The following is a 21050-nucleotide window of genomic DNA, read 5'->3' as shown; positions in this document are numbered from 1 at the left end:
TTTTTATTGACTTGTAGACAAAATGACTAAATAAAATATTTTTTATATTTAATAAAGTTAATATCATATTGCGGGGGGCTCCGCCCCCCGCAGACCCCCCGCCGGGGGCTTCGCCCCTGGACCCCCACCAGGGGGCTTAGCCCCCTGGACCCCCTTCCCCTCCCTTCACTTCCACGTCTTATCATTACACTTACCCCGCACTTATACTACAAAATAGCATATGTATCACGTGCGGGATGGCAATTGCCAACTCGTGGGTAGGGAGGGAATGGTCGCACTCGCCTTCGGCTCGTGCGACCATTCTCCCCTCCCTACCCACTCGTGGGCAATTGCCAACTTCCCGCACTTGATACACAATATACTATTAAAACATTCTCATCAATATCCCAATTTGAAGTCTCTTTTGAATGCTGTAAGATCGCTGCCAAATTCGAATGCCGATTCAGAAAGAATCTTTTCCTTGTTGCCGGACTTAAAAACGAAAAAACGAAATAAACTTTCGTCTGTTAGTGTCAATGCTACTTGCGTGCTTAAATCTGCATTGAAAGCGAGAAGGGAAACTGCTGTAGATATAGAAATTAATGAAAAGCATTTGTCTCTAATGTACACGGACAAGTTGTATTCTGCATGTCCTAAGAAACAGAAAAGTCATCTAACATTATATGCTGCAAATGTTTATGAAATTGCTGGTCCCTCCTCGTCTAATGATATGCAATAATAATGTTTAAAATAAAATTTATTATTGCATTGCTCATTTCTAATGCTTATGCTAATGCTTCAAATGTTTAGAATATCATTTCTGTTACAGACATGATATCATGTACATTTGAACATTATGTCTTACATTAATGTATGTAAGACATCACACTTATAAATAATAGATATGTGTTAAAAATATCTTCCTAGATAGACATACGATCGCATCTTGAATACATAATTACAGTACTTATTAGCAGCATTAAATAGTGATTTGCAATTGATTATAATTGTATGTTATTATAATTATATAATAATATGCTAATTATTTAATTTAATTTTTGCATATTCTGTATTTCTATTTAATTTAAATTTCTACATATTTGTCTATCTAGATTGTCTGCAAAAGATCACATTTGTGACCTACTGGTGGATAAAAATTACGTTGTCAGCAAAAAACCCGGTCATCACACCCTAGATTGCACATGTTCGCTTCATTTACATTTCCTAATCGTATCCAATGTTTTCATACAAACATGTGCTACTTGGGAACTGTGAACGACAGGTAAAACAGATAAATCTTGTCTGCAAAAAATATGAGACATATACATATGTCACTTTTTTGCAGACACGAGACATATACATACGTCTCTCTTTTGCAGACACGAGACACATATATATGTGTGTGTGTGTGTGTGTGTGTGTGTGTGTGTGTGTGTGTGTTTGTGTGTGTGTGTGTGTGTCTCTATTAAATATAAGTCTCTATATATTTATATATATACAGACACATATTCATATATATCTCCCTTTTGCAAACATAAAAAAATATTGAAATGTGGTATAATAGGGCTACCGGCGAAGGTCCACGTTGAAAAACCTAACGCGCTATAAGTGGCACCTCATGGGTGGCGCGGAAGACCACTCAATAATTAATAATAAAACTATTTGAGATTTAAATTAGGCTTGTGTGTGTGTAATCGATCAAAGATTGCCAATGATATCGTGTAGAACCGGCGCGTTTAGGCCCGTAACTACACGCGTACCGATCTGTCAACTGTTATTGATTTTTACAAGTCAGGTGATATTGATTTTTACTGCACAGCTGATTTTCCACGGACGCAAAATGCATGTGAATTTTCGTCACTCGAAATATGGGAGTTGTGACTGTTAAATACTCCTTCACCAGTAAAACATGACTCGTCCGTAAATAAAATTTTAATGACCAAATCAGAATCTCTATCTTAATTCTCTAATAACAATGTATAAAATTAGATTCTTCTAGATGAAAATGTTTTCGCGATAAAGATGCGTTACATTGTATTTATTGTAAGCGTTTTAATCTGATACAGAAAATACAATAAGTATATTGTAATGTTCATGTATAATCTCCCATCATTTTCAACATGATTATTGGAAAATGAAAATAAAGATTCTGGTTTTGTCCATAAAATTTTATTTACAGACGAGTCACGTTTTACTCGTGAAGGAGTAGTTAACAGCCACAACTCTCACATTTGGAGTAACGAAAATCCACATGCATTTCACGTCCGTGAAAAATCAGCTGTGCAGTAAAAATCAATATCACCTGACTTGTAAAAATCAATAGCAGTTGACAGATCGGTACGCGTGTACGTGTAATTGCGGACCTGAGCGTGCCAGGCAAGCGTCCTACGCGACATCATTAGCATCTTTGATCGTTTATAACTTAAAAACTATTGTAGCCTTAATATTTTTGTATTAAGATTCTTTACTCTATTTTATCTCCAAAAGATACTATTAAAGTATTAAGCGGTAGTTATGAGACACCCTGTATAACATAATATTAAACTCTAAAGTATTAACTATCGCAATTAACGCATATTAATAATTCATAAACATTTAATGTTCTGATATTTTATTAATATCAATATTATTTACTTTTTACAAGATCACATAAATCTCGAAAAAGCATTTCACGTTGTCATACGCAACAAGCGCGCAACGTCGCTTTGATAAAAAGGAGACGGAACACGTATGTCCACTCGCTTCTACAAACTGAACGACGAAGCGCACACGTACGTGTGACGTCACGATTCTCGTTTGTGTGCGTGCTTCCCCTACCGCGGTGCTCGGGTGCTGGCCCAATGCTGCCAGAAACGAGCGGCGGCATCACACTAATACAACCGAGAACCGATGACGTCACTCTATCCGTGTGAGCTCGACCCGGTCGACCAATGAAAGAGAACGCCGTCTCCCTTCCACCGAGCCGGATAGGGTGACGTCATCGGTTCTCGGTTGTATTAGTGTGATGCCGCCGCTCGTTTCTGGCAGCATTGTGCTGGCCGGCTCGAGTTTGCATCACTGCCGCGAGGCATTCTAGCTCGGTAGCACTATAATTTTTCTCGGCGGCGTTTAGTGTGCGGCTCGCGTACGCGATTACGCGTTCGCCCTCGGCGAAGTTTTGTGTCAAAACGGCGCCGAGACCGTAGTTGCTTGCGTCGGTTTGTAAGCTGAACGGTAACCGGAAGTCGGGACAGGCGAGTACGGGTGCAGTTATTAGTGCCCTCTTGAGGGCGTTGAAGGCGTTTTCCTCCTCCGATCCCCATTGCCAGCGCGCGTTTTTACGGGTTAGCCGCGTGAGCGGTGCGGAGATGGTGGAAAAATTTTCCAAAAAAACGGCGGTACCATGACGCCATGCCGAGAAATTGGCGGACCTTCCGGATGGTAGTAGGAGCGGGCCATTGAGCGACCGCGCTTATTTTAGCGGGGTTGGTGTGGATGCCATCCCGCGTTATTATATGGCCGAGGTAGGCTAGCTCGCTTCGGCAGAAGTGGCACTTTTCCGGGTTGAGGCGTAATTTGGCCTCTCTGAGTCGCCGAAACACTTCGGCTAAGTGTCGTAAGTGTTCGGAGAAAGTAGCACTGACGATTATTACATCGTCTAGATATACAAACACATTCGGTTCTAACGCGGGGCCTAGCACGGTATCGAGGAGGCGCTGGAAGGTAGCGGGCGCGGAATGTAACCCGAAGGGCATGACGCGGAACTGCATTAGCCCTCTCCCCGGAATGGTGAACGCGGTGATGGGTCGGCTCTCGATGGTTAGTGGCACTTGCCACTACCCGCTTTTTAAATCGAGCGTGGACAGGTATTTTGCTCCCCGTAATTTGTCCAACGTGGCCGTTATGTGCGGGAGGGGGTATGCGTCGCGTTCGGTTACGGCGTTGACCTTTCTAAAATCTATGCAAAACCGGGGTTTGCCATCCTTTTTTTTTATTATTACCACCGGCGAGCTCCACGCGCTCTGTGATGGTTCGATCACCCCTCTCGCTCCATTTCATCAACTGCCCCGTCGATGATACTTTGCATGGCCGGGTTACGGGGGCGGTATCTTTGCTTTATTGGTCGAGCGTCAGTTAATCGCAGGTGGTGTTCGATTCGGTCGGTAGGCCCGGCGATGCCCTGAAAGAGCGCGAGTTCCCGCTCTAAGAAGTCGCGTAGTTGTTGCGTTTCCTCTCCGGTGCGCGGTGTTAGGCCGTCGGATATCGCGCCGATGTTACCGGAGGGCGCGTATTTCGGTAATGGCGGTGGCGGTAGCGTTATTCCCAAATAGGCCCACAGATCTACCCCTATCAACATCTCGGTCCCTAACGCCGGAAGCACTTGGAAGTCGTGAGAGAAGCTCTCTCCTTCCATTTGGATTGTAAGCTGGAAGCTTTCGGTAATTGGAGCGGATCCGCCGTCAGCTACCGTGACGTGTTCGCGTATGGCGCAAGGGCGATAGCCCTTTTCTAATACGTGCTCGGCGATTGTTTTATTAATAAAAGACCGGTCGGAGCCCGAGTCGAGAAGGGCGGTGATTACCCTTCCGCAGCACGTGATTCTAACGTGTGGACGCGGCCGAAAGAGAATTTCTAGTAGGGCCGGTCGGCGGCCGCCGTCGCCCCGACTCGCGTGGCGTTTCCCGCCGGCGGATGACAATTGCGAAAGTATACGCCGTCCTTCCCGCACTGCGAGCAGAACTTGCGAGGTGGCTGCTTGCAATTGAGCCGAGTATGGCCCCGTTGCTTGCAACGCCAGCAACATTCCTCTCGCTTATACTCGGTGGTAGCCATGTTCCGAGCTTCGGCGGGCTTCCGGTCGCGCTGCCGGCGTTGTGCGATGAGCTCTTCGTATTCCGCGGCTCGATCAGATAACTCGTCGAAATTGATCGCGTCGTGTGGACAAATATATAACCGGTACTCTGGATCCATATTTTCAATTAAGAGATCGAGTGTCTCTGTTTCGGAATACCCCCCGGCGCGGCGCGCGAGGGTGAGCACGGCGGTTGAGAATTTTGCGAAATCCTCGTCTGGTAGTTGGCGGCGGTTCGTGGCTTCCCTGCGAAGGCGGGCCTGGTAACGTCGCGGAAGATAGTGGCCGCGAAATTCGGCCACGAAATCGGCCCACATTGCCCACGCGTGGCGTCGGTTTCGGTACCACAACAGTGGTTCGCCTTTTAAGATCTCGGGTAGGCCGAGGAGGAGGTGGTCTCCGGAGTATCGGTAGATTCTCCGGAGCTCCTCAATTCGCTCGAGAAAGGCGATCGGTTCTTTGCCGTTGAAATGGCACCCCCATTTCCGGATTTGATCCATCGCTTTTGCAGGATCGAATGGGCTGGCAATGGGGGTCGGGGGGTTCGGCGCCGAGTAATAGCTAGCCCGGTCGTCGTCGTCGCTCGGACTTGCGCGGCCCAAGCTACCCGGAAGTTGTAATAGCGGAACGTTCAGAGTCGCGCGGACCTCAGTTTCTGCTGGCTCATCGGTCGGAGGGATGATATCCCCTGGATGTGCGCGAACGTATTCACGTAACCGTCGGCGGAGATCGTCTAAGTTGCCGTCGCATTCGAGTTCGCGGCTCTGTAATAATCGCGCCACTTCGGAGCGCGGTAATCGTTGTATCCACGGAGTCATTATAAGCAGATCTTGTTGACGTACCCCTTTATCGAGTCCCTGTTCGGGCGCCATGAAACCGTGTGAGCTTCGGCGGACGCGGAGTAGCTCGCCGGAATCCAGGTTCGGTCGGTTGGGGGTATGCCAAATAAACCAAATGCTCGTTTATAATAAATGTAACAAAACAGTGTTTATTCAGAAAGATGTAGATATCATGATGTAAGAAGATAGGTGTACCATTGCCGTGAATGCGCAGTCGTCCAAAGTAATGATCGCTCTTCGACCAATCAGGAATTGGTCCAAAATGCTAAAAAGTAATATGGCTGCCAAAATATGTTGACACGGTTGACACCGAAGGTTATTAAATATAATAATATTAAAAGATATTTAAAAACTATGCCAACGTGTTGTGTAAAGAATTGTATAAGTCGTACTGATCATACGCACACAAGAAATTTGAAATTCTTTTTATTTCCAAAAGATGTAAATATTCGTCAGCAATGGCTTAATGCCTGTCAAAAAAATGAAATTGATCTAAAAATTGATTCTGGTAAGTAGATATAATATAATTCATCTATTACAATCTGTGTAGCAAGAGCGTAACTAACATAACTTTTAAGCTATTTATTATAAACAAATAAAAAAAATTATATATAATACATATATTAATAAATACATTATAAAACATATTTTTAGCAAGAGTATGCAATCTCCATTTCAATGATGATTGTTTTGAAATTAAGTGGACAAAACCACGTACAAGCAATATATCTGCCAAACAGATGCAGCGACTGAAAAAAGATTCCATTCCTACTAAAATGTTAAATTTAGAAAAAAGAAAAGTTACAAATAAAATGGAAGAAATAGAAAACGACATTGTACATAAAAACAAAAAGATAAAAGTACCGTGAGTATTCTTTTTATTTAAATAAAATAATTTAAAAGCAAATTTTTAATTCTGCAATACTGCTAATCCATACACATACAAAAAAATAAACAAATAATTTTATACTTTTTTTAGAGTGAGAACAGGCATACCTACTTACACTGAACTTGTGCAATATGTGTATGAAAAAGTTACTTCTTCAAAAGAAGATACCATAAAAGAAAAAGCTGAAATTTACAGAAAAGAAGATATCTTGCCATTGGATGTTAAAGAAAATCAACAGACGTATGTTGTATAATTTATATCGCATAATTTTTACTCTATTTTATTCTTACCGTTCTATTCAATTCTATTCTTACATTTTACCATACATTTATTCGTACGTTTTATCGTGTGTCTTTCTGTCTTTTTATTTTTATGTGCAATTTCTTTTTCTTATTATGTGTAAATTCTGTAAGTACAAAAGTTAGTACAAAAATACAAGTTTGTTTTACAGAAATAAAACATTACTTACCTTGTTGAAAAAAGCAGAACAAGAAAAAAAGAATTTGTTGATAGAGAAAAACAGACTTATATCATTTATTAAACATAAAAGTAGAGCAACTACAAACAGACGTACAAGAACTGCAAACAGACGTACAACAATTGCAAACAGACGTACAACAATTGCAAACAGACGTACAACAATTGCAAACAGACGTACAACAATTGCAAACAGACGTACAACATAAATCCTGTACTATTACACAATTAGAAGAAAATAAACGGAACGAAGTCAAAAAGATAGCTACAAATGCCTTGAAGAAAGTATTTACTTCTGAACAGATAAAAATGCTAATGTCATCAAATGACAATATTAGAATTAAATGGTCGTCCGAGGATATCACATCTGCTATAAACTTAAGATCGTTAAGTCCAAAGGCGTATCGATATTTGAGAGAAATAAAAAAGATACCATTGCCATGCGAATCAACCTTACAAAACTGGTGTGCAACATTCAATATTCCACCCGGCATTTTAAAAGATGTTCTTAAGATTATGAAAGACAAAGGACATGATCTCTGCACAATTGAAAAATTAACTGTATTAACATTTGATGAATTATACATATCAAATAAAGTGGATTTAGAACGAAAGGAACAGAAGATTTATGGGCCTCACAAAACATGCCAGTTTGTGATGGCTCGGGGATTATTCAAGAAATGGAAGCAGCCTGTTTATTATAATTTTGATAAAACAATGTCCCCAGATATTCTCTTGACTGTGATAAACAATCTGTATCAATCAAATTATATTGTTGTGGCTGTAACATGTGACATGGGACCAACAAATATGAAATTATGGAATAAGTTAAATATTGGAATCCATGCTACTATTGATACTGAACAGAATAATATGAAGAAAGATGTTAAAAAACAAAATTTCATTACACATCCGGCAGACAATTCTCTCAAAATTTTTTTCTATGCCGACGTTCCTCATTTACTAAAACTGGCTAGAAATAACTTATTTGATTCTGGATTTGCAATTGAAAAAGATTACATTAATAAGAATTGTTTAGAAGAGTTATTAGCAATCAATGTAGGAGATTTGAAAATAGCTCATAAATTAAGTAGAGCACATTTGGATGTGAAAGGGACACAGCGACAAAATGTAAAAATGGCAGCGCAAATTTTTTCTAATAGAAATGCAACAGCAATTCAGTGGTGTGGAGAAAATGGCTTATTAAATTGCAAACAGTGGAAAAAAACTGCTGAAGTACTGAAATTATTTAATGATTGGTTCGATGTTTTTAATAGCAAGAAAAAATATGAACATAGTGACAGGTGTGCATATGGAATTAATTTAGAAAAGCAAAATAAAATTATCAATGACATGAACCAATTTATTAAAAAACTTCGAGTTGGACAAAGATCAACGTTATTACCATTTCAAAAAGGAATTTTACTATGTAACAAGTCTCTAGTAGAAATGTTTTTATATATTCAAGAAAAGTATTCGTCTGAGGTTTTTCAAGCGGAATATTTGCTGACAAGCAGATTAAATCAAGACATACTAGAGAATTTATTCTCATACTTGAGAATGATGGGTGGAGCACATGATCACCCAACACCTGTGGAATTACGGAATAGATTAAAATGGTACATTTTAGGTAAACACTCAGGACACGCAATTTCACCAGGTGAAAATACTGCGGGAGACAGCAGTTCCACAACCTTAATAGATATCCAAGATACGCGTTGCGATAATTTTACAACTCCAACGTGCTCACATTTTCTATCAGACGAGAATGAAATCATAACTAGAGAAGAAGAGGAAATATTTATGGGCATTCCTGAATTAGAAAAAAATTGCACAAGAACAGAAGAGGAAGCAATGGAAAAAAATAATGCGGAAGAGGAAAAAAATGGTGAAGGTATATATTGTAAAATTTGAATTTTTTTGAATAATAATCTTTCTTGTATCATGGTTTTATCGATACTTCCAGCTCTAAATTTAGATAGTTATAAACCTACTGTTGAAGAAGTAGAGCTGCTAGAAAGTTTCGAGCAAGTAATAGCTCATGAAATAATAGAAAAAAACGCTCTTTTATACATTGCCGGTTACGTGGCACACCGATTTCGTAATGAATATGATAATTTAGGTGTTCCTACAAAAATGCTTCCTGATGTACCTAATGATTGGCTTTCTTTCCTATCCCGAGGAAACTGCATGTATCCTTCTGCACCCTTCCAAAGAGCAGCTGAGATAATGAACGAGGAATTTGAAATTTTTCATGGAAATTTTTTTAGTACAGAAGATAAAATATTTGATAAATTAACTGAAATTGTCAATGCAAGAATTAATAATAAGTTTCCCACAAAAGTAATTGCATGCCTTGTACGTACTAGAACGTACATTAGAGTTAGAAAAATAAACAGAGAAATTATTGCAAATAATTATATTAAGAAAAAAGAAAAAAAAATATACAAGTTGGGCAACAAGCAATATACATCGAAACAATAATAATACGTTAAAATGGAAATAAAAATGAAAATGAAGTAAAAATGCATGTAATATTTTTTAATTTTTTAAAGTAATTTATAATTTCCCAAAACTATATTATAATTCAATTATTTTATACATGCTTAATTTGTTTCAGATTATTCGTACGGAATTGCTTTTCTAAAGCAGAATGTAAAATAGATTTGATCCTACGAAGAAGACTACAAAATATACATAACAGGATTTTAGTTTACAGAATATTTTATAAACACTTCTGTGCTACAACACGCAGATGTAACAATTAGAATATTCTGCATTATTTTCGAATGAAAAGTGTTCCGACTGTGCGATGCATTGATACATCTTTTCAAGATATTTTTTTTATATATTTATAAAATATAAAGTTATTATTATAAGAGATATTAAATATATGTATTCACACATTTGTGTTGGAAACACTTAATTTTCTATATAATATTTATTAATTGATATTATTTATTATTGTGGGTAATTGTCATTTATTGCTACTGTATTTTATATTGCAAATTTATTATTTTCATAAGATATTTTTATAAATTTTAATTACATTTTAATAATATGATAATTCTATATTAGAATTTCGCGGATGCATTTTGGACCACGTTTGATTGGCTGTCCTATCATGCTGACGTCATACGGCTGCCATTATGCGCAATGGTACACCTATCTTCTTACATCATGGTAGATATGGTTTGTCTCGAATGATCTGCTTCAATGCTCGTGTATACATGCGAAGCGTGTGCAAGATGAATTCAAAAGAGCATACAAAATAGCCAAATATCGGTGAAATAATTAACAAGTGATAGCGAAATAGTTCTTTAAAGCGGCGTGGAATAAATACAGAGTAGCGTGAAGATAAATGCGAAGTATCGTTAATGGTGAAATAATTATTTGAGCGGCGGTGAAATAATTATTTAAGACGGCGTAAAATAAATGCGAAGTATACGTGAAAATAAATGCGAAGTATCGGCAATAATAAAATAATTATTTGAGCGGCGGTGAAATAATTATTTAAGGCGGCGTAAAGTAAATGCGAAGTATACGTGAAAATAAATGCGAAGTATCGGCAATAATGAAATAATTATTTAGTATGACGTGAGAGGCGTCCTGGTGCGGTCGGCGAGAGCGCAAGCGCGGGCGATCGTGTCGCAACGGTTGGTACAAGACGGAGCGCTTGTCGGTGAGTGCGTTCGTAGTATCGCGAGTCTGTTCGATCGTAGATCGATGCGGACTATTCGGCGGCGCGGATTGGTCGACGCGGTTTTGCTTGCCGGACGGATTACGGTTTTGAAATCCCGGCGAATAAACGCGATATCAGGACTTAGGCTGCCGATTACGCTCGGCGGGAGTACGAGGATGCTCGTACGAAGGCGGAATTTTAGAACGGCGACTTAGCTAGGTACGCGGAAATGCCCGCAATACGAAGTTCGGTGGCCTAGAGGAGCCAAGTACGCTCGGCGGGTATACGAATAGATTCGTATGCGGGAGTCAAGAATACCGAGGACGCTCGGCGGTACACGAGGATACTCGTGTGCTGGAACAGGTATAAAGAAAAACCGAGTATGCTCGGTTTGGGACTACGAGGACACTTGTAGAGGGATGTTCGCTGTCTATCAGCGAACGGAGTCTGGTGAGGAGACGTTCAGCCGGGCGTCTTTTATACCCGGCTGGCAGCCAAACGGCTTTGAATCGGCAAGCATCGGCGGTTTCGGCGGCGAGTCCCCCACAAAACGGAATTTCGGAACGGTCGGGTGTGGGGGATTTTCGGCGGTTGACCGCCGCTGTTTTTGACAAAAAGCTTATCGGCGCTCGATGCGCCCTTGGTGGGCTACGGACGATGGACGGTCCGTAGCCGTAACGATGCAGCTTGCGGGCTGCACCGTTACATAACAATTATAACAAATTATAAAGATCTAATTCTAAACGTTTCGACCATTCGGATGTGGTCATCTTCAGTAGTTATTCGTTAATTCTTACATTAAATATATAAAACATTGTTTAGGTCAATTTGGAACATATTACAATAAAAATCTTCTTACAATTCGTTACTTTTAAAACCGTTTAGATGGAAAACATTTCTTCAAAGTCATGCCCCTTCCAACAACAGCAACCCTTAAATTATTAGGAAGAAAACGATGTCGTGTTTTGCATTATTAATATATGCGATGTACTCTTAAGAACTTGAGACTTTGTGGTTGATTGCAATTATTCTCAATGCATAGCAGTAACATCATGTTGTGTAGTTTTCGTGTATTTAACTTTCTTTTTTTTATATATATTACTAAAAACTAAAACTAAATTTAGTGTACCGAGTCAGTTTGCCTTGAATGATATTTGGTAGTCCGTATCGTCTGAGTGGACATGGCAAACCAATACCAATATCAATTTTTTACAATACCTATGAGATAATTATTTTTAAGAAAGAAATGTCGTTCTCTTTGAATTTAAAAACATTAAGGTATCAGAATCTAAAAGCTTAGAGATCTGTATTATCGGAATTAAAACAAATATTATGCATTAAGTTCAATGGCTAACTAAGGATTAATTAAATCAATTCAGAAATTTCTGAATTTACTATAATAGTTGCTGCACTAACCAGGAAATTTTAACTGACATAAAGACTGCCATTTTTCAAAACTTAACTATAGGTTTTTGTGGTTTATTTAACGCAATACTTAATTCACAATCAAGATTGCTGGGAAAAGAAAGTATTACACTTGTCTGTAAGAAACGAGATCGAATTTAAGATACAAAACTCATAGTGCACAGTACAGAAAATGAGCATTTTGTGGAATATGCACTTTGACCAGCAGTCAGTTCTTAATTAATTCTCTTGAAAATAGTGTAATAATTAATATAGAAATTAAGTGTAACTATGAACTGAAAGGGCAATTATATTTCGGAAATTAATTTTATCGCCAGCGATTAGTGTCACGCATCACTACTATATAATTGTATTCCCGAGTCGAAATTTAAAACCTACTATAAACCTCATACATGGTTATTTGTGCCTCTAATAATGTTCCTTGACCTACAAGTTCTATCTTGAAAGTGTTATGTCTTCTTTTGGCCTTTCTTTAATCTTGTTATCCTAGAAAACCCTTATTTTTATTGATGTTAAATATACAATTCCTACTTTCGTTCTTACAACTCCTACCTCTTTTGAATCTCCAAATCTTATCGAAATTTCTAGCAATAAAAATATTAATATTTAATCTATAATTGAGTTCAATTTCTATTATTTTAGATTAATATAATAAATGTTATAATATAAAATAAATAATAACAAATGAATAGTAAAAAATATTTTAAAAAATTAAGTGCAACTCAGTATTATATTTAGTATTATAAATAACTAAAAATTTATTCGAATAAACAAAAAACAATTAAAATTCAAAATTTTATTTAATATTTTATTACATATTTGACCTATAATTCGAAATTACTTAATATTCTATTACCACATTTACTTGTATTTAATGCATATCTTAATTTCAATAAGCGCAATACATTAATTATGTAATTTACTTAACTGCAGATAGATATGTAAGAGATAAGTGAATATTATTTATATAATATTTGCTTATAGTAGTCTATTTACAGTTAAGCAAATTATAATAATTAATATATTGTTTATTGAAATCAAGATCCATACATTAAATGCAAGTAGAGTATATGAGATAATAGATTATTAAGTAATTTTGAATATTTATTTTCTAGAAATACATATTTATAGAACCTGGAGCCTTTTTAGAGGTTCTCAGTAGGTACTTTTTTGAGCTTCCACATGGAAAAAACGGGAATAAGTAACAATTTTTAGTATCAAAGGAGGGCAATAGCCAATGTAATGTTATATCTATATATATGAATTAAAGCTTACATTGGTTCTCCAAATTCGACAAAACTTGTAGGTTTAATCTAGGCTAAAAATTTCGACTCGGGTTAACACAAGTTTTTCTGCACTCTGGTTTGGGTTTTCTGTTTGTCGCACAAAGCAGTCTGAGCTATCATCTGAAGCAACTTCAAACATCCCTGAGCTTCAAGCGATTGACATCGGCGCAGCTGTGAGTGACACTGTATATAAATTGATTTTTTTTATCTTTTCTGGTTTTTTCATTCACATACAGTGGGTAAGAAAGCTACATGCATTTAAAATTTGCCAAAATCTTATTTAACAAATTACATAACTATATTGGTTATTTATTTATGTGTATTAAATAATTCATAAAAACTAAATGCTTTTAATGCATTTAAATGTGATGTAATAAAAAAAGTTCAGATACTTATATAGATAGACTCATATGTTTTGGTCATTTTATTTCTCAACTTTTTCACATACAATAATTTTTATTTATTTAATAATGACAATAATTTTTTTATCGTCAATTATATAATTTTTCTTTTTTTTACCCCTGTATATTAACATAAAATTATCATAACCAGATATGATACCATACATTATGTCTCGAGGCTTTTTTTACATGTTGGGTCACGCTTGAGTGGACATTTAGGTGATATTCTGAAAAATCGATGGATTGATAGCTCGTGCCAAACGCGTATGCAATTTATGATTTAGGTGGGGGCTCTCGAATCTCAGATGAGAGAGATGTTGTCATCAATATCCGACATGGAAGCGAAGAAATCGGAGAAGGAAAGTGAGTTGAAGGCAGCGGTGGACAAAATATGGGTCTTGCGAGACATCATTACCGATTTGGAGTAACAGCTGCAAGTCAAAATTGAACGGGAAGAGTCCTTGCAACTGCAAATTGGCCAATTAGAAACTGTGATAATCACGCAGACGAAGAATCAACAAGAACTGGTTCAAGAGCTAGATGCTATCAAGTCTGGCAGCGAAAGCAGACATCTAAACGAACAAATCAATCAGGTAAGTTGAAATACATAAATAATGTACAAAAGAAAAATGATTGCTAGACTATTATTCTTTACGTTTCAGGAGGAACTGAGCAAGCACAAGTTAAGCTCCGAGCACTTCAACGTCAATTTTCGTCTGTTCTGAAGCAGATGAAAGCGGAGCTTTACGAGATGCAAAATCAGTTAGACAAAAGAATACGAGAGTTGGAATCCGCTCATATGTGCGGCTCGAATTTGAGCTTGAGCCAACCGAGCAAAGATGTTTCGATCAGGGAGCAGATAGACGCGACGAGGTGTTTGACCCCGGATCAAGTGCTCAAGTTAAAAGATAAAATGCTAAAACATGCGCGAGCGGAGGAAGTGGCCTTCAAGAGGATCAAAGATCTAGACATGCAATTGACAACGATAAAGAATCAGAATGAGGAATTGTTAGCGGAACAGGAGATTTTACACCAGACGGCGTCCGAGCAGTTGTTCCAAATTGAAGCGATGCGCGGCCGATTGGAGCAACACAAGCAAAGCGCTCTCTTCGCTCAGAAACAAGCAACGTCCCGTTTGGAGTTACAGCTGCACGAAGCTACAACGAAATATCACTCCTTGGAGCAAATCATCACCGATAGAAAGATGGAGTTGAAGGAACTGAAAGCGCAGTTCGAGAGAGTTAATCAGATGATGACGGAGAAAGAAATGGAAATGGAAAATCTCGTGCAAGCGGAAAATGACGCGTTGCAAAAGCTGAAGGATCAATTGAAGGTCGTTCAGGAAGAAAAGCGGATATTACAGATAAAACTCGGAGCGCAGGAGCAGCACACACAATTGGAGTTGCAGTTGCCGCAGTTGATCGACACCATGTTGGCCGACAAGAACGAGGAGATTGATCATTTGAAGGAGCAACTGTCTAAAAAGGAGAAGCAATTAAACGCTTATTCGTTGCTCGCTTTGGACGACATGCAGCTGAGAGAGTTGACGAAACAAGCGGAGGCCAAGAACAGCGCGCGAACGTTGAGCGATATCCTTTCCATTCATTCGGAATGCGAGGAATTCCCCGAAGCTATTCGAACGACTAATGTGACGAACGCAACGTCGCACAATGTCTTCAGCTTCAAAGTTCCTACATCCGTGTCGAAGAACACCTTGAATACGAACAGTTTGAACACTTTGGAAGTGCCTTTGCTCGATATAGACAAGATGGACGTGCAGGTCCCCCCGTTGGAATTAGATATGCTCAGCTTCAGCAATGGTATTCGTCATTCGGGCATGGAGTTGCAGCGTATCGATGGCGAATCAAAATTATCGTCCCCTAAGAACGACGTCAGCGAAGAATCTCAACAAGCCGAAGAACTGCTCGATGAGAAACTGAAGGAGATCGAAAATCTGTCGTATCAGCTGCAAACTCTGCAACAGGAGCTTGAATTGAAGTCCGATCTCTTGGGCAAATACGAGATAGAGTTGGCTTCCTTGCAGAAGCAGTACAAGAACATAGAAGACGAATTCAAGGAAACTGTTGAAAACTTGATGCGAGATAAGGATTTCTATAAAAATCAGTACGAACTGTCCCAGGCGTCGGAAGGTAAGATAAAGAAGGACTTGGAGGAAGTGGAGAACATCCTGAAACTGAAGACGAACGAACTTCAGGATCAAAAAGACAGGATGCAGGTGAACGAAAAGATCATCACGGAGTTAAACACGGAGAATACAAAGTTAAAGAAAGAGATGGAAGTTAGAGAAAGGGATCAGACGAAGAGGAGTAATTTCTTGCTGCAAGAGAGGATGCAAGAATTGCAGAGACTCGCCTTGGAAAAGGATATCGCACTTGAAACTCTCCAGACGCGCAACATAGAAATTGAGAACGAGAACAAGCAGCTGTACGACTTCAAGATGAAGGTTCACGCGCGCGAGCGAGAGATCGCCGAGTTGCAGGACGAAATCCAGTTACTGAGGGACGGTCTGAACAATCGGGATCTGGTGATCCGCAAGTTGGAAGAAATGGCGAAGCGGACGAGCGACGTTCAGTCGGGTACGTCGTCGCCGTCGTCGTCTAGCAGCAAGGATCAAGAGATCTTGATCACCTGCAAGAGTTCTTGAAGGAGAAGGACAAGGTGATCAGGCAGATGAGCGACGACAGCAAGAGTTTGCATCGGGCGCTGAAAACGATTCAAAGTAAGATGAAGGAATCGGGTAACATTGTGGAACTAGAAGGAAATTGAAGGATGAGCGCAAGATGAATGAGGAGTTGAGGGACATAGTGCAGAGCCTGCAGAAAGAGTTGGAGCTGAAAGATTCGTCCACGCAACGCTCTCAAGATGACAGCGACATTGAGGATATGGTTCAACGCGAGCTGAATCTCTCTGGTCGACTGGACAAACAGATTATGGAAGTCATTAAGGATGACGCCGAGGAAGTCGCGGGTGGAACGACGGAGGGACATTAGCAGAAATTGAATGAGCTTCGTAAGGATAATAAGATACTGAAAAGACTTAAAGACGACTTAGAAATCAAGCGCGACATAATGAAACATCAGATCGCCGAGTATGAAGATCGTATTCTGCAATTGAAAGCGGATTTGGCAGAGGAGACGAAGAAGATCGTCAAACTGGATGGAGAGCTCGCGTCGGAGAGAAATACAGCGAAGTTCTTGAGAGTGCAAATAGAGAAGAATCGTCGAATAACGGAAGCGGAACGAGTTCAGGACACCAAGTTATTCGAGTACCTGCAAAAGAAGCTGCAAGTCTCTCTGGAGAATGAGGTGAAGCTTCGCAATGATTTGGCATTGATGAGACAGAACAAATTAATCTGGATTCAAAGTTGATATCAATGAGGAAACTGTTGAAAGCTGAAAACAACAGAAACGTGACCAAGGACGAGTTGGAAAGGTACGCATTAATTATTTTTTAATTTATTTAGGTTTTTATCATTTATATTGTATATTATAAATATAGATTTTTTGCTCGTATTACCTTTATTATTCATAAATCACAATTTATTTAAAGTAGTAAATAAACTAAATAAACACATTGTTCGATATATTTGACAAATATTTATGCTGACAGAATACAGTAGCGGCATAAAGCAATTAAAAAATTAAAATCAATTTGATAAATAATTTTCTATATTCTATAATCTTTCTTCTTTTTTACATTTCAGAACAAGTGAAAACGTCGAGGAGAATTGCGAGAATAATGCGGAATTGCGAGTGAATGTAAAGAGACTGGAAACTGAGGTGAACAAATGCGAGAAGCGGCTGGAAATCGCGGACGAAGAACGGGAAAGACTGATCAGCGGCCTAGCGTTAGCGAACGGTCTAAAAGAGATTCTGGAGGCTGATTTGCGAAGAACTGCGGATGATTTGAAAGCGCGAGAAGAGGAATGCAATTATCTGCAGAAGCAGCTAAAGATGTTTATCAAAGCTGAAGGCAAGAAGCAGGAACAACGAGATGTCGAACTGGAAGAGATCAAAGGACTGCGCAAAGAGATTAGCATCGCTCGGGAGGCTAGGATAGATCTGGAGGCTGATATAAAACTTGCGAAGTAAGAACTCAAGGAATTCTCGGATCGGGATCTGAAACTTGCGCGCACAGTGGAATCTTGGAAAGAGCGGGAAACTGAGCTCATCGCAAAACTGACAACGTCGAAAGAGAAAGAAAGGAAATTGAAGGAATTGATAGAATATTTATAGTCAAACTTAAAGGCCGAAAGAGAGGACGATATAAGGCACAAACTGGTGAGCTCTAGCTTTGCGCAGAGGAATAAAGAACTGAACGAGACGGTCGAGAAATACACTACCGAAAAGAGCTATCTGGAGGACAAACTCGGCAGGGTAAGGGTAGAGAGGGAAATTTTGACACAACGTGTGAAACAGCTCGAAGGACAAGTAAAGGAATTGAAAAGTACATAAGCTTCAAGCCAGCAAACAGCTCCCATTGAGAGGGTATTTTTTGTTAAATCATAATTTCTAATAATTAGAAATCGTGCGATTTAATTTTTACATTTTAAAATTAAAAAACATCGTCAATAACGGCCTAATACTTTTATTTGATAATGTAGCAATCTGTAAACGTAGAAATTAATTAACTGTAATTATACTTTGGTAACAATATGAAAATTTGCATTTCAGTTGCAAAACTTTTATGGCCAATATCTACGAGTGGACAGCAGACGGAAAGCATTGGCGTATCAGAAAAAATATTTGTTATGCATCCTCGGCACTTATCAATATTGCGAGGAGAATACACTGTGCGTGCTTGCGCAATTGACTCAAGATCAACGCTCTTACACGCGAATGTCGCACAAGAAAAAAGTGCGTTTCAGGATTGCTGTTCTGGCGATAATCAGTATGCACAGAATGAAGTGGTTAATTCAACGCTGGCAAACGGGAAAACGGGTGGGCGCTAACGCTATCATGGGTAACGTGGGTCAATTGATTGATTTGCCGCCCGTTAGAAAAACAGCGTTAAATCATTCGCCGCCCGTTAGAAAAACAGCGTTAAATCATTCGCCGCCCGTGAGAGAAAGGACCACAAAGTAAGTAAGGCAATTATTGAATTGTCAAATATATTCTTATTAGACCTATAAAAGATATAATTATCAAAAAATTTTAGAGTAAAAATAAGGAAATAAGCCATAACCCAGCGACAAAAACGTATTTTAATTAAATAGATATTATTTTATACTTTGATATGTGCCACAGTTATTAGCACAATTTTTGAGTTTATATTTAGGTGCATCACTGGAACATTTTTCTTACCATTATTATATGCATTATGTGTCTAAATCAATAGTGTCTTTAAATCAATAGTGTTTTCAATTTTATCAGCTTGGTTTTTTTCTCAGCAATATTTGGCTCGTCTCGTCTGCTCGATGAAATTTTAAGCACACATTCTGCATATTTTGTCACGCCATTATTATTTTATGTTTTAGTGGAAATAGCGGATTGAGTGGTTTTACACTCAAGCAGTATTACCAGCAAGTAAGAAATTTCCAAGAGATACTCGACTCAGTTATGGAGGAGTCCAAATCTAGTCATATTATCTCAAAATAACATTACATATATATTTTTAGTACATGTGTAGAAGTTCAACTGTACAGTGTTAGCGTTGCAAATATCATATAATCATTCAAAGTGCATCATATAGGTCGTGTTTTTTCAAAACGGTTTATTGATAATTCAATTTTAACAATTCTAATTTTCCAGTTTTTAGATCACGAAGACGTAGACATCAATTCTTAAATTTTGGGATGACGTGGATGACTCTGATCTAAAATTTTTATATTTCTGAATCCATGGATTTTGAGATTTCGAAAGTATTAATGTAAGCGACAATTGAAATTCGTTGTTAAATCGTAAAATTCATGAAATTTTCTATCACTGATAATCTACAATCTTATCGTTTGCGTTCAATGAACATGCATTTTTGAGGTCCTTGGATTTTTTATATTCTTGGATCGTTTAATTCTGCTTCGTCGTTTATTAGATCTTTTCTCCCTTTTTAATAAACACGTCCTATGTTTTGTACTAGATTGCAGTCGTTAGTGATCGATCTGCATGGGATTTCTATTTCCGTTCGATTGCACGGTTTACATCGTACTAATTGATCGTTAAACAACTAAGTGAAAATGTAAATTTCGTCAGCTTGACCGGAAATAATCGAAACTGGGCATTTATAGGGACTCTGTAATAGACTGCCGGTCTTATATGTTTTTATCGTTACCGTCTCGTACGAGACTTTTGATTCACGGTATCTTTCTCTTGTTGATCACGGTGATATAACTTGAAAATGTTACTTGTGTATTATGAGGCGTCATTTACCAGGCGTAACTTCATTAATAAGTAAGAAGAACGTGTGCATGTAAAGTAGTTTTTAGCATTGTAAGACACATGAGAGGCTTTTATTGATCGTTAGCGGAATAGAAGCAATTTCTGCGATAAACACAATCGCCTGGACATTGCTTTTATTTACATTGCTTATATATAGTATAAGTTATATATAGGTATAGTTGGTAGTACAAATATGTAAACCTGCGTACCTTGTACGCCGTAAAACAGGTTTCATTATTTATTTATGAACAGATTGTCATAAGCTTTTTATATATCGCGAGTTGCATGTAATGTGAATACTACTTTTCTTGAAATCTGTAATAAAGAATCGATCTTTTAATACACGTGACTGCTGGTTTTTAAACGTACAAATGCCCCACGCATTTGTGGGACGAAACATTATCACTACTTGCTCTGCATTCGCACAAAAATTTTGCTTTATAATCACTGTACAGAAAATTTGCCACTATCTGCACTTTTTTCATTTTTACAAGATTTTACGAAATTCTGAATTTATACCAACAAATATTACAATGCACGTCTTTCGCCGCAAGTAATTCTGCGAAGGAAATTTTGTTGAACATAATTCTTAAACATAAACAGTTTTATTCATAATGTTACAAAATCGATAAATCGATTCAAATATCTAACTTTTAGTTACTTGAGGTAAAGATATAAAAACTAATCAAAATACAAATATTTTGCTCGAAACATGATCAATCTTACTTAGTATTTTTGTCAGAATCGCGTATTTTAATAATCGGAGAAGAAATACGACTGCTGTTTTTAATATGTATATTTCTCTAAGACACTACATGTATTTACATACAGGGTGAGGCAAAAGTA

General features: G+C 38.2%; 1 protein-coding gene and 1 pseudogene across 1 annotated transcript; both read left to right on the top strand.

Annotated features, from left to right (window-relative positions):
• The first annotated feature begins 11116 nt into the window (after window positions 1-11116).
• Window positions 11117-20548, top strand: LOC137000190 (putative leucine-rich repeat-containing protein DDB_G0290503; annotated as a pseudogene).
• Window positions 16826-18640, top strand: LOC137000245 (myosin heavy chain, clone 203-like). The gene is made up of 3 exons (XM_067356330.1): window positions 16826-17262; window positions 17534-18317; window positions 18504-18640. Exons 1-2 carry the CDS (start codon window positions 17204-17206, stop codon window positions 17919-17921), a joined length of 447 nt encoding a protein of 148 aa, XP_067212431.1. The 5' UTR covers window positions 16826-17203; the 3' UTR covers window positions 17922-18317; window positions 18504-18640.
• Window positions 20549-21050: the final 502 nt, after the last annotated feature.

The sequence above is a fragment of the Linepithema humile genome, chromosome 5 (assembly GCF_040581485.1).
Source record: "Linepithema humile isolate Giens D197 chromosome 5, Lhum_UNIL_v1.0, whole genome shotgun sequence".
NCBI lineage: Eukaryota > Metazoa > Arthropoda > Insecta > Hymenoptera > Formicidae > Linepithema > Linepithema humile.
The sequence above is the reverse complement of the archived record's forward strand: the minus strand, read 5'-3'. Positions and strand labels throughout refer to the sequence as shown.

Bases quoted from the DNA above. Each gene is read 5' to 3' on its own strand.
- LOC137000245 (XM_067356330.1), top strand. From the start codon at position 17,204: ATGAGGAAACTGTTGAAAGCTGAAAACAACAGAAACGTGACCAAGGAC. The intron at 17,263-17,533 runs GTACGCATTAAT...TTTACATTTCAG, and splicing joins ACCAAGGACGAGTTGGAAAG to AACAAGTGAAAACGTCGAGG.